General features: G+C 43.5%; 1 protein-coding gene across 2 annotated transcripts in view; it reads left to right on the top strand.

The window, feature by feature from the left end:
- The window catches only part of KCNH8 (potassium voltage-gated channel subfamily H member 8), a 297,245-nt gene that overhangs the window by 223,649 nt on the left and 58,757 nt on the right, over positions 1-14,839 (top strand). For both annotated transcript variants that reach the window (XM_084860434.1, XM_084860433.1), the window contains exon 8: positions 14,095-14,292. In XM_084860434.1, coding sequence (XP_084716560.1) covers positions 14,095-14,292 — 198 coding nt within the window. The remainder of the gene's footprint in view (positions 1-14,094; positions 14,293-14,839) is intronic.

Raw genomic sequence — 14,839 nt, 5'->3', positions numbered from 1 at the left:
GGGAATGCCCCTCCCTTACAGTTGTGTCCCCCTATGTAAGCTATCACGCATAGCCCACTGGGTGGGACATCTGAGCTCCACCTCTAACTTTTCCTGCTTTGCTCTGCGCCAGACTCTAGCATCCCTCAGGTCACACCCCACACTCCCCTCCTCCCCCAAGACCTGAGTTCCCATGGAGGAGGAAAGGGGGGAGCCTTCATGTAGAGCCATCTGTGTGCCAAGGTCCTGAGAAGAATGCCTATCTATATCTGAGGTCACTAGAGAGGAAACCTCCCCCAGTTCTGGCTGTTCCAATCTGAATCTGAGCTGCTAGCTATTTCCACACACTCATAATCATTCCTGGCAGGCATTTTTTTTAGGGGCTCAGACACCACCTCTGCCTTGTACTCAGGTTCTTGGGCAAGTTACTTTATTTTAACCTCACCATTTTGCCTTCTGTGAAATGGGTGTTCTGTTGGAATAGAAAATGGTAGGTTTCTATTTGGGGGCTCAGACTCCACCTCTGCCTTGTACTCAAGTTACTGAGCATGTTACTTGTCTTTTAGCATGTGTTTGCTTTCTGCATTTTGTGACTTGGCATGGCCCCTACAGCAGCCAATTTGTGACTGGGTACACATCCACCCCCATGGCAGACAATTTGTGATGATGGACAGAACACTATGAGCACTGCACTGTTCCAAATGTTCCTTTAGGCCCCCAAAGTTTGGGGTCCTAGATGCAGGTTTACAACCTTGGTGAGAAGGAGAACTAAGTTTTGCTTGTTTGTTAAGAAATGAGACAACTGCAGAATGCTGCAAAGACTGAGAATCCCAAATAAAATTGAACTTCAAAAAATATTATTTTTAAGCCAATCGCATTATCTTGGAGAAATCTGTCATGATTTCAATATTCTGGGGTTCACAACCCTGATGTAACAAAGAGAGAGACCAATTAAACTGATGGCAATTTGTGACAGCAGTTTAATACTGCTGCAGGTTGACAAGCTTCCACAGAAAATATAATCTAGTGATGGCAGAAGCGAGCTTCATCTAGATAGTTGCTACTGCTATTTTGACCTCAAACTGTCTACTGCACATACTTCATCTACCATAAAAAGGATTCTCTCCTAGTGAACTGGTGCTTGAATTGCTTTTGTACCTCTTCCCTCCCTACCCCTTTTTCTTTCTGTGTAGTGTCTTTTAGATTGTAAACCTGTGGGCAGAGACTGTCTTGTTTCTATTGATAATATGTAAGCGCACTGGGAGCCTTTGCGAGCAGAGACAGGGTAATAAAGAGACGGACGCAAGTGCTTGGTTTGAAATTGGGCCACATTTACTGAAATATCTGCAAAGGGGAAAACCTAGGATGGGCACTGAACTGTGCCAAGAGTTTAGCTGGCACTATAATGGGCGAAAACATACACAACCTGAAGACAGCATCGCTGCCCCTCTGGACTGCCTCTTCTGGGTAAGGTAGACCTTCCCCCTGTCACCCCCTCCCAGGCCACAAAGCTCCTGGGTGAGTGAGGTGAATTGGTCTCACAGGCAACCCTTATCCCCCCGCCAAGCTGCAAAACCCATTCAGGAGGCCTCAGGCATCACCTGTCACCATAACAGTGCTTCTGAATGTTCACCATCCCTGAGCTCATTCCCCCTTGCCCGTCCTAGCTGCCAACTGAAATGCGACCTGAACTTAAAAATTTAGGGATGTCAGAGAATTCCGGCACAGACTCCAGTGAGGTCGGATTCTTTAGCGTCCGGCCCCCTGGAGTCCATGGCGGAACGGCCTCCCCCTCCCCGCCACCCCGCGGAATCCCCCCAGGACGGAGCTTACCTGGTGGCAGATGCGGCGGTGGTTCTGGCGGTGGATGTGGCAGTGGCTCTGGCGGCGGATGCAGCGGTGGCTCCAGCTGGTCTCCCGGCCAGCTGCGGCCGGGCTGCTGCAGCCGCAAATGGCGGCCGTCGTAGCAGCCACCATTTGCATCCTTGCAGTCAGCCGTGATAGGCTACATAAGTATTTATGTAGCCTATCACGGCAAAAGGCAGGAACACAAATGGCGGCCGCTATGCCATTTGCACCCCTGCTCTTTGCCGTGATAGGGTATGTAAGTATTTATGTAGCCTATCATAGTAAAGGCAGCCACACAAATGGCGTAGCGGCTACCATTTGCATGGCTGCCTTTACCGTGATAGGCTACATAAATACTCACGTAGCCTATCACGGCTGACTGCAAGGATGCAAATGGCGGCCGCAACAACGGCCTCCATTTGCAGCCACAGCAGCCCGGCTGCAGCCGGAACTCTGGCTGTGGCCGGCCCCGGCCAGCGGCTCCACAGAGCCAGCCGGGGAGGATTCTGGGGGGAGGGACGGAGCAACTCCCCCCCACCGCAGATTGCCTGGTGCGAAGCCAGGTAAGACTTTCGTACATCCCTACAAAAATTAGACCAAAATTACCTAAAGGACTCACCCAACCCCAAGAACAGTGTGAAGTAGGTGAAAAGATGCACAGCCTTGTCCAATCAGACTGTGAGCCAAAAATTCCTACATAGCCCCCAAAAGGGCAACCAGTTAGAACCCACACTGCTTAAGGGAGGGTGGGAGGGAGCCGTGCGAGTGAGAGACAGTTGGGAGGGGCACAGAGAGTAAAGAATTCCTCTCTGACCCCTCCCCAGTGGCACCAGGGGGTTCCGCCAATGGCGTTCTGCCACGTCCACTTACCCCACCCACCTGCAACCTCCGCCCCCCCCCATGACCAGGCAAGCCGGACCTGAGGGTATGGCATTTTTGGCTGAAGAACAGTGTAAAATGCTTTAAAGAAATAAATATCCTATATTTTGAAGTGGTCAGTCTATACAAAATCATGTTTATTCTAAAATTATTTTTTAGTCTTGGTGTTCCAGCATCTTAAATCTAGTGTTTATTGGACAGAGCATGAAGAATAGTGTTCAAAGGTAGGGACGTGTGAATCAGCAAAACCTGCGCTTGCCAAAGTCCTTTGAATTCCATTTCAAAGATCATTCGGGTTTGAGTCCGTATCAGATTGCAAGCTTTGTTTTTACTTTTCGTGTGAAACTCTGTGCATAGTTCCATGGATATTTTTCCAAATGTATGCATCAATTGTGCACATTTTGGAAATGAATGCACTTTTGAAATGTACTCATTTTTTAAATGTACTTATTTTGAAGTGTATGCATTTTTTAAATGTACACATTCTTGTCCCATGATTAAAGCACATTTGTGCATGTTTTTGAAATGTATACATTTTTGAAATGTTTGAATTTTTTAAATTTTGAAATGTATGCGTTTTTGAAATCTACGCATTCTTCTCCCATCGTTAAAGCTTATTTGTGCACATTTTTGAAATGTACTCATTTTGAAATGTATGCATTTTGAAAGCTTTGGGGGTGGGGGTCTGCGAATCCCATTGCAAGCTCAGAAATGTACAGACTTCAACTGCAGATTGTGTCTGAGCCCATGTTTGGTCTGGAAGGTGTGAACTTGGTAAAATCCTGATGAAAAACGAACTGAAATGAGTTTCTCATACATCCCTCCTCAGGGACTGAAGCCCTAAACATACTTACTAGGGAGTAAGCACCATTGAACATGATGAGACTTACTTCCAAGGAAACATGCATAAAATTGCACTGAGGGTTGATTTGGTGTATTATGGAACCCTAGATGGTTGGCTACGTGTGTAGTGCTAATATAATCGTTTTGTTCTATTCATTTTTCTGTTGTTTTTTTACATTAGCATGTTACATTTTCTAAAATGACAATATTAATTCAATGTATTTGTTCCTTGAGATCTCAGCAGCTAGTTAAGTAAATGACATAGAAACTATGCACTGGGGAGATATATCCTCTTTTTAAAAGAACTATAGTGATTCTCATTCCCTAGCAATGCTTCTAATAGCAAACTCAGGTGGTGAGTGGTAGTATGCCCATGTGCACCAGTTGGTGGGGAACATGGCTGGGAGGTGCTGATGCACTTGTGTCCTGCTTTTGGGTTCCCAGTCAACAGCTGGTTGGCCACTGTGTGAGCAGAATGCTGGACTAGATAGACCCCTGGTATGATCCGGCATGGCTCTTCTTACATTCTTATCAGTGAGGCTAAAACTGTGCCACTAAGAAACAAGAGGGTGGCATCAGCAGGCTAAGGGGAATTCTGAGGTTTGTAGAGGTATAAAAAAAAAACTGTTTAAAAACATAGCCCAATGGAGAAGTGCCACTGAGCTCAATAGCCCCAGAAGGCTGCTAGCCTATTGGAAGAGGGAAACGGAAAACTGTGTGGGTAGGAGAAATGAATGGAAGGCATGGCTGGCTAGAACCCTGAACAGGAACACTCCCATTAGGAGGATACACTGCAACGTTTTGTTGTAGGTCTCACTTGTACCATATAGTCTCAGATTCCACTAAGGATAATGTAGATATGATAGGTGGCCATGTGGCCTCCTTTACAGAGGACAGTCCTTTATTTGAAAGGCTACCAGAGGACCGCCTTCTATTCTGAAGGTCTCCTGTATTGATGGGCTGTCCAGTTTAAAGATAAAGAACCATTAAAGGGAAGAGCCAAGGCACCTTGAACTTGACCATCAACAGCACCTGGACAGCAAACTGAGCAAGGCACTCAGGTCACAGTCTTCCACACTACAGAGAGATGTGATGTATTGCTATTTAAATTATAATAACTATTTCTACATTTGTGCATGTACATATAAATTAGCATGTGCAAATTTTATGCAAATTGATGCCATCTTTTTGGTGATGCACAACCTCCTTCTTGGCAATTCACAAGTGGCCATTAATCTCTAATGCACTGTGAGGATGTCTGAGAAAACAAAGAATCGTGCAAGTTTGTTTCTGCATAGGTATAATAATGACAACTACATATACTTTCTTTAAATATTCAGCCTTGGTGGTTGCACATACGACACATTGCTTGAGCCTTCTGTTCTTCTACAGGATGCAACCACCAGCTAAAAGCAGGATTACTTTACATTTGCTGCTGATGGTTCTTCGCATCTTCTAGGACCTGGCATAATTCAGCCATTGATAATTAGATGCATGCATCAAAAAGTAGACAGATTGTATTTAAAGGAGGAAAACAACTTTTAAAATGGTGACATGTTTTTAATGATGACTGTAAATGCTACCTTCATCACCTATCAAAGTCTTGAAACACATTTACATTTTATCTAATACTGGAAGACTTCCCAGAAATAGGAAAACAAAATGTGATGCAAAATCATCCCTATACCTACCATTCATTTTGGATGAGATTCTAAAAGGACATAATATGAGTTCAACAATCCTCTTGATTTGCAGAAGCATTTGGGCATCCACCTGTCCTTTGTGCCTGTGAAAACTCACTATTTTAATTACATTGGCATTATAAACACCATCTGAGAGATGGAAACCTACACTTAAATAATGCTAAGGTCTGGATACAAAATCTAACACCAATCATACAGTTAAGATTTTAAAAGGCCTCTCCTTCATTTAGCCATTATAGAGTGAATATTTTTCTTCACACTTGCCAATGTGAGTACATCATGGGTGTCAGCTGTACTCAGATTTTCTAGCTGTGCTTCTGAAAAGCGAATAGAGAAGGCAAAGAGAGATGGACATTCCAAATTGTGGAAGAAGTGGTTAACACATTCGCTCTATTCAGGCATTCCCAAAGTGTGTTGGTTCAACCTGTGAGGAGGGGGAGCACACTAGCTTTGCCACCCTCCCTTGTCACTCTCATTATTACCCTCTACATGTGGGTGGCAACTTTATGAAGAGGAGAGCTTCCTCTATCTGTGGGAGCTCCCACTTGATCCTGAATGTTGATTATTGAACATTCCAGATCGCATGGAGAGCCCCAACAGATGGAGGTGACTCTCCTCTTCATAAAGTCACCGTCCGCATGTAGAATGCACACTGTCTTCTCACATGGTGAAGCAATATATTACAGGAACGCCTGAATAGGACTATTCTCTGCCCTGACAACAAATACCTCAGAATGCAGTGAATGTATGTCCAAACCATTTCCGCCACACTTAGAATGCCTGTCTAACTTCACTCTAACCCCTTTCACATGTTATATGAATGAAGAGGGTCCATGCAATTAAAAAGCAGCAAGCCACTCTACTGGCCCCATCCCCAACGACAGATTGCTTCTCCTGGTCCTGCTCCTCATGTCGACACATTAGGTGTGAACATATGCGGGGGGGAAGTTTACATGTATCATGCATGCATATAGTCAACCCAGTGCTCAACTATTGAGAGGTGAATTCCACGGTGAGAATCTTTGAGAAAAGAATAAAAAATAAAACTCCTGCCATTATACTGTGTATAGTTCCAGCCACCACAACTCAAAAAGGATACTGTAGAGCTAGGGAAAGTCAGGCGAACCTATGTGCATAGAGATCTACGAACGCCTCCCCCCTCCCCAGGCATATATTCACTCCTAGTCCATTGATCTTAGGGTAAGCCACGCTTCGTTGGGGGTTCAGCCATCTACCCCTTTAATTGTGTGCCCTCCACACATACTCATATATGTGAAAGAGGCTTCTAAGTCACTCGAATGCAGCACATGTAAATGAAGTGCACGGTCTCTCATTTATTCAAGCTGCCATTAGAAAGGTTTTCAACAAACAGTTGGTTTCCTTCAACTCCAGTACCTTCCCTGCACATCAGGGGAAATGTGCAACAAAGACAACTATATAACTATTATCTTATTTAAGGCCTGTTTTAGTGAAATGGTGTCAGTACAAGGCAATAAAGATCAAGGAGTGCAGGAGAATATAAACAGCCTGTTCTGTTGCATGGTCTCAAGAATCTGGTAGTCCTTTGCTACACAAATGACAGCATTTATTTCCTGTTTAGTTGTTGCTTTTGTCCTCTGTGGTTTTATGAGACTGTACTTAGCTCTCCTGGGTGCATCAGTGCTTTCAGTTGTCCTTGATGGAGGGTTATGTGCCCTGTCTTGTTCCTACAGATGTTTACCTCAAGGCCAAAATTTAGCATCCTCTGATTTTGTGTGCACTTTCTCAGTACTTAATGTATTTCACACTTGATCAAACTATCAAATGTAGTTAGTTATGAGCTTTCAAAAAGCATGAGCTGTAGAGAGGAATCAAGGCAAAGCTATTCTAAGGAGATATGAATGCTGACTCTACAAACTTTACTTCTGTAGCCATCATGTGGCTCAGCCTAATAGTAAAATACCCATATTTTGTTAGGTAATAAGTACTCAAGACCACACAACTGTGTGTATACTGGTTCTCTACCATGATAACATAAACGCTTCTAGCCAATTAAGATTCCGCACAAAGCAGTTGATCACACAGATATGTGGTCTGAGGTTTCAAATAGATGAACGTCCTTCACTTCGAAAAAGAAAGATTGTGATGAGCTTGTTAGTTTTGCTGAAAAGTGTAAAGTAATTGTAAATGAGCATGTTTCTGAATTCTAAAGGTTTCTATCTTTCTATCTGACATTCTCTGCATAAATTATCATATTCAGACTTTGTACCAGATTAAAAACAGAGAGCCCAGACAGAAAATCCCACAAAGATTTGTTCAAAATAGGTCAGAACACCAAATTATGCTCCAAAGTGGTATTCAGAATCTAACACTTCGAAATACAAAAGGATCTACTGAAAGGAATCAAATTGTTCTCTAACAATGACTTTTATCTCCAGCTGTTAAAACAAACAAACCCACAACCTCCCTTATTTTTATGGCAATGTTTTTCAGGTGTTTGCTTTCCTTTTCCAAAGCAGCATCCTTCGCTTTTATTTATTTATTTATGTATGTATTACTTTATTTTAAACTCATTATTTCAGAAAAATTAATACAAATAACTAGCTACATTTAGATCCAAATGCTAAACGATTATGCTGACATATCTGTTTGCATCATGTGTGATATTATCATTTAAAACACTGCTTGAAGGCAATCAGCATCCTCCATCCTTATTTGGCTGACTCAGCCCCTTTTAGGATTGGTCTGCAGAATAACTTTAGTTTTGCCATGGTGGGACTGAACCCACACCCAGTTTGTCCATTGTTGCTGAATTTGTACCCTTTTGATTAAAAACGGATTCCTTGATGTGACCACAAGAGCTGTCTGACTAATTGTGATTGCTGTCACTGCAATACTTTTTCAACATATGCTCCCTATATATAAGAGCTAATTGCCCGTCAGACCCTTTGAGCAAATGCACATGGGCCTGGTCACTGTTCAGATGCAATCAGCCATGCATCTGAACCATGCATCCATGCATCCAGTCCCTGTAAGCCACATGCCCTGAGCTGAACTTGCATCTGTCTCCCATCTGTTTGCATAGCAAAAAATGACCACTTATTAGTATTATATAGTGCCAAAATTGGCACTGCAAAGAATATGATTGCCACCTAAAGTGTGAAGAGACTCCTATTTCCAAGGGTTTGGTCTTGAAATACACCCCCCCCAACCCAGTGTGAGTGTGAGTGTGTGTGTGTAGGTGTGTAGTGCCTTTCTTTTATATTGAAATCCCAAGCAAGTAGGAGTTGTAGATTGGTCTGAATGACAAAATATCCTGGGATAGCCACAGTATATGTCTTAATTTATTTTGTACCATCAGTGTACATTCTGCTTGGGGATAAGGCCTAGGTGGTTAAAGCCTAGTCTACACATGCACCACAGCATGGTGGAACAATGTAATAGGATGCAGACTGCAAGTGGTGTATTCCAGTTTTGAATGGTTCTCCATGGAACCAGGGAAGGAAAATATATGGCCCTCCAGATGTTGGATTGAAACTCCCATCATCCCTCAATATTGGCTATGGTGACTTAGGGCCAATGGGAGTTACAGTGCAGCAACATCTGGAAGGGCACACATTCCCCATCTTGGATGTAAACAAACTCCGTGCAAATAGCAATCACCGCTGTCACAGAGTATAAATGTAATATGTATTGTTGATAACAATTCATTGTATTTCATAGGAGTGCTATTCATAATAATCTGTGTATGATAACTTTGTTGTTGTTCAGTCATTCAGTCGTGTCCGACTCTTCGTGACCCCATGGACCATAGCACGCCAGGCCTTCCTGTCCTGCGCACTCTCCCGGAGCGTGCTCAAGTTCATATTCATTGCATCGGTGATGCTATCTAGCCATCTCATCCTCTGCCGTCCCCTTCTCCTTTTGCCTTCAGTCTTTCCCAGCATCAGGGTCTTTTCCAGAGAGTTTTCTCTTCGCATTAGGTGGCCAAAATATTGGAGCTTCAGTGTCTGTCCTTCCAATGAGCACTCAGGGTTGATTTCCTTTAGGATGGACTGATTTGACCTCCTTGCAGTCCAGGGGACTCGTAAGAGTCTTCTCCAGCACCACAGTTCGAAAGCATCAATTCTTCGGCGCTCAGCCTTCCTTATAGTCCAGCTCTCACAGCCATACATTACTACTGGGAAAACCATAGCTTTGATTAGACGGACCTTTGTTGGCAAGGTGATGTCTCTGCTTCTTACTATGCTGTCTAGGTTTGCCATAGCTTTCCTCCCAAGAAGCAAGCGTCTTTTAATTTCATGGCTACAGTCACCGTCTGCGGTGATCTTGGAGCCCAAGAAAGTAAAATTTGTCACTGCTTCCATTTCTTCCCCTTCTATATGCCAGGAAGTGATAGGGCCAGATGCCATGACCTTAGTTTTTTTAATGTTGAGTTTCAAACCAGCTTTTGCACTCTCCTCTTTCACCCTCAACAAGAGGCTCTTTAGATCCTCTTCGCTTTCTGCCATTAGGGTGGTATCATCTGCATATCGGAGGTTGTTGATAATTCTCCCAGCAATCTTAATTCCGACCTCTGATTCATCCAACCCGGCATTTCTCATGATGTACTCTGCATATAAGTTAAATAAGCAGGGCGACAATATGCAGCCTTGTCGTACTCCTTTCCCAATTTGGAACCACTCGGTTGTTCCATGTCTGGTTCTTACTGTTGCTTCTTGACCCTCGTACAGGTTTCTCAGGAGACAGGAAAGGTGGTCTGGTACTCCCATCTCTTTCAGAATTTGCCACAGTTTGTTGCGATCCACACAATCAAAGGCTTTAGCGTAGTCAATGAAGCAGAAATAGACGTTTTTCTGGAATTCTCTTTCTTTCTCCATGATCCAGCGAATGTTGGCGATTTGATCTCTAGTTCCTCTGCCTCTTCGAAACCCAGCTTGTACTTCCGGTAGTTCTCGGTCCGCATACTGCTGAAGCCTAGCTTGTAGGATTTTGAGCATCACCTTGCTGGCATGTGAAATGAGCGCAATTGTGCGGTAGTTTGAACACTCTTTGGCATTGCCCTTCTTTGGAATTGGAATGTAAACTGACCTTTTCCAGTCTTGCGGCCATTGCTGAGTGTTCCAAATTTGTTGGCATATTGAATGCAGCACTTTAACAGAATCATCTTTTAGGATTTTAAATAGCTCAGCTGGAATACTGTCATCTCCGCTAGCTTTGTTGTTACTAATGCTTCCTAAGGCCCACTTGAGTTCACTCTCGAGGATGTCCGGCTCAAGTTCAGTGACCACACTATCATGGCTATCAAGGACATTAAGATCTTTCCTGTATAGTTCTTCTGTGTATTCTTTCCACCTCTTCTTAATCTCATCTGCTTCTGTGAGGTCCCTGCCTTCTTTGTCCTTTACCATGCCCGTCTTTGCACAAAACGTTCCCTTGAGATCTCCAATTTTCTTGAAGAGATCTCTAGTCTTTCCCATTCTGTTGTTTTCCTCCATTTCCTTGCATTGTTCATTTAAGAATTGCATTGTTCATTTAAGTATGATAACTACACAATCAGTAATAGATGTGATTAGTTCTGTGTGTGTTGTGAGTTAAGGGTGAGTACTGGATGTGTTCTTGGAAAAGGGGGAAGGAAGATTGCCACAAGTGGGAAGATTGCCACAATGGTTAAATACTGGAAGCTGGAAGCTGCTTAGCTTGGGAGATACCTTAATTACGGTGTTACTGTGTCAATGGTAAACTTGGCTACATTGGGAGACAGCCCTACTAGGGTTAGAAATAGGAGCAGTAGTATGTCCAGGTCTGAAATTTAGGGTGAGGTCATCAACATGAAAAGCAACGGTTTGCTTTGGTTGCCCAGAGATATCCTGGGAGAACGAGAAGCCTGTCAAACAGGATTACCTAAACTCTGCAACCCATGCTTGCCAGATAGATAACTTTAAACTTTTAATAATGACTGTTGTGTTGGTTGAGAGGAATAGAACTTTAATTTTACTAAGAAGTATGCTAGCCACAATTTCTGTTATGCTTCTAATCATCCTAATTGTGTTGTATGTAGTAATGTGTTTTGCTTGTTTATAATTTCAAAGATTGGTTATTCTCTAATAATGTTTGAGCAATAAATGTACATTTTGTGGTACCACTTTGTGTTACTTGGCTTGTTTCAGGAATTGCAACCCATATAAATTAATTCTTGAAGCCCAGAACACTCAGCTGGGATTCATACATCTGTTGCTGAGTGGGGTCTCTCAATATAGCTGCTGCTTTCTCTCTTGGTCAGGTGAGTCACAGACACACCTGTTCAGAGGAGAGAAACAAGCTAGTCAGATGGAGTGGGAATGGGTCTCCCATCTCACAGCAGGGAGAAAAGTTCTATGCTGGCTCTTTGCCTGTGGTTGTTTTCTGTTTTTGACGTAGGAAAACATTCAGGAATGCAACCATCCACCTGCAGTCTGAAGTGATACAGTTCATTCTATCACCTTGCCACTCTGCCACCCCATGCATGTGAGGGCCAGGCCTAATAAGACAAAGGCTTCACTGAAAAGGTGGATTTTGAGCTGCGGTTTGGAGAAAGACTGAGAAGTACATAGGTGTTTACAACATTGGCAGTTCCAAATGGCTCATCTGCATCAATACAAAGGCTTGCCACATTATTATTATTATTATTATTATTATTATTATTATTATTATTAACTTTTCTATACTTCCCCATAGCTGAAGCTCTCTGGGAGGTTTCCCAAAGTTAAAAGATTAAACTACAATATACAAAGTTTAAAAGCCATTTACATAAAAGCACACAGACACTGTACACAAACAACATATAACTAAAAACAACTTTGAACAGTCAGTCATAACTAAAGACACATCTAGGACCAATTAAAACTCATCATGTGCTGCCAAATGCCTGGGAAAAGAGATTTGTTGTTGTTGTTGTTGTTCATTATTATTATTATTATTATTATTATTATATTTATATTGTCAGGGTTGAATTGGAGCCCATAGAGCCCCAAAGATTCTGAGGAAGAGGTAGAAACCGTGGGAGAGGAACCCGTGTGCTGTTCAGAGGAGGTGCCGGAGGGAGAGCCCCTCCCTGCTCACATTCCTGAGAGTGACAGTGACCCTGGCAGGCAGGGGGAAGGACAACTGGAGCTTCAGGAGGCTAGACGCCAGTGCAGGGACAAGTGGGAGATGGTGGGCACTGAGAGGAGGTGCTCAGCCCGCTTGGCGCAACGTCAACAGCTGCGCCCCGATGCCCCATGGGAAAGGGGTAGACTCTGTCCTCCTAGCCCTTAAGTTCAGAGGCTTCCTGCCTTTTCCCTCCAAATGGAGACCAACTGATTCACTAAGGCTAGAAACCCCTGGTAGACAGCTCTCTTAAGTTTTCCTCATTAGGCTCAGGCAGTTAGCAATATTAGGGATGTACGAAAGTCACTTACCTTGAACGAAATTTGATTCGTGGTGGGGGGGAGGCACTCCATCCCTCCCCCCGAAATTCTGGCGGGGGGGAGGTGCTCCGTCCCTCCACCCCCGAATCCTGGCCGGCCGGGCCGCAAATGGCGGCGGCTGTAGCCGCCGCCGTTTGCGTCCCTGCAGTCAGCCGTGATAGGCTACGTAAATGTTCACATAGCCTATCACGGCTGAGTAAAAAAAAAAAAAAAACCTGCGCGTACGCAAATGGCAGCGTCTTGTCTATGTAAACATTTACGTAGACTATAGCGAAAATAAGGGGAACGCAAATAGCGTAGACGCTACGCTATTTGCGTTCCCCTTATTTTCGCCGTAGTCTACATAAATGTTTATGTAGACTAGACGTGCCAAAATAAGGAATGCAAATGGCGGCGCCCATGGGCGCCGCCATTTGCATACGCGCGGTGTTTTTTTGGTTTTTTTTACTCAGCCGTGATAGGCTACGTAAACATTTACGTAGCCTATCACGGTATTTTTTTAAAATCTAGCCGTGATAGGCTACGTAAATCTTTACGTAGCCTATCACTTTTTTTTTATTATTGGAAATGGCTGGCTGCCGCAGCCGCCGCCACCGAACCACTACCGGAGCCGTCGCCACCAGGAGGACTCGCCCAAGGTAAATCCCGTCCCGGGGGGGGGGGGCAGACTGTTTCGCCACCAATTTCAGGGGGCCAAATGTGCTGGCATTCGGTCTCCCCGAGATTCATGGCGAAATTCTCTGACATCCCTAGTTAGCATCTGTAAGCATCATTAAGTTGAATGGAAATAAAGCCTTGGAAAAGAGCCCTGTCATCTGCATGTTGATTCTGGCTACTTGAGGATTTCAGAAGGCAACAAGGGCGCTCCTGACATATATCCCACCTTTTCCCAATACTGGGACACAAGGCGGCTTTAGAACATTAAAACTCGTACAATTAAAACCTGTAAATAGAAGTATAAATAGAAGTATACAAAAGTTTAAAATATAATTAAATCTTCAATAAGATGGTATAAAATATCTAAACCTTAACCTGGCACTGAAAAGATAACTATGTTGGCACCAAGTGGACCTCTTCGGGGAGCTCATTCCACAGATGCAGGGCCACTACTGAGAAGGCCCTCTCCCTCATTGCCACCTTCTGAGCTTCCCTCAGAGGTGGTGCCTGGGGGAGGACCTTAGATGCTGAGCCAAGACAGTGGATATTTCTTTAACGCTCTGGCATCCTGCAGGTGGACATAATTCATCTGTGTTCCCCTCAGTAATTAGGTCATATTGCAGTTGGCTGGCAAGGTCATTTTAAGTGGAATTATGTAAGCTTGTTCAGAATCAAAAAGCAAAAAACCTGTCTTCTGGATTTAAAGTATTTTTGAAGTTGTGCTGTGGTTGCATGGACCCCTGCTTCTTTGTTTCCAGGTTGGCTTCATGAACTGGGAAAACGTCTGGAGTCTCCATACAATGGCAATAACACATCAGGAGGCCCATCACTCAGAAGTGCCTATATTGCTGCCCTGTACTTCACGCTCAGCAGTCTCACCAGTGTTGGCTTTGGCAATGTTTCAGCCAATACTGATGCTGAAAAGATTTTCTCCATTTGCACAATGCTGATTGGGGGTAAGTAAACACATTGTGCAGCAAGCAGAATTTGAAAAAATGTTTCAGAACGTTGGTCCAAGTTTCTCTACTGGGGAGAAATTAGGGCGAAAGCCCTTTTGAATTCTGACTTCAAAACAAATCAAAACAACATCTAAATAGTAAACTAATCAACAAGTTATTTTTAAAGCAAAGCTGAAGTCTGCTGGAAACCACAATCAAAAGGACATCTTATTGTTTATTAGGCTGTAAGAGTAGAAACGCAGTACAGCTCAACTAATTATGCCTGCAAAATTTATTCCCATGCAAATTTCACACCCTTTTCCACACAGCTGTGATTGTTGTTATTGTTGAATGTAGCATGAATGCTGGTTTTGCGGCAGATAATTTTTGACTTCCTTAAAAAAATAAAAAGCAGTTCTTACTCTTTGTCTTTCACTAACATGAATAAGGGTTTGTTTTTAATCTTTCACCATTCTGTTTTTGAATGAAAAGGAGTAACTCTCAACTCTTCCCTCTTAGACCAACTCCACCTATCCAGTTGATTTTACCTTAGGGCTAGAACAGA

Source organism: Heloderma suspectum, chromosome 5 (assembly GCF_057233095.1).
Source record: "Heloderma suspectum isolate Gila_16-S chromosome 5, 16-S_ref, whole genome shotgun sequence".
In the NCBI taxonomy this organism is placed as follows: domain Eukaryota; kingdom Metazoa; phylum Chordata; class Lepidosauria; order Squamata; family Helodermatidae; genus Heloderma; species Heloderma suspectum.
Note: the sequence above shows the minus strand (reverse complement) of the source record. Positions and strands in the feature narration are given on the sequence as shown.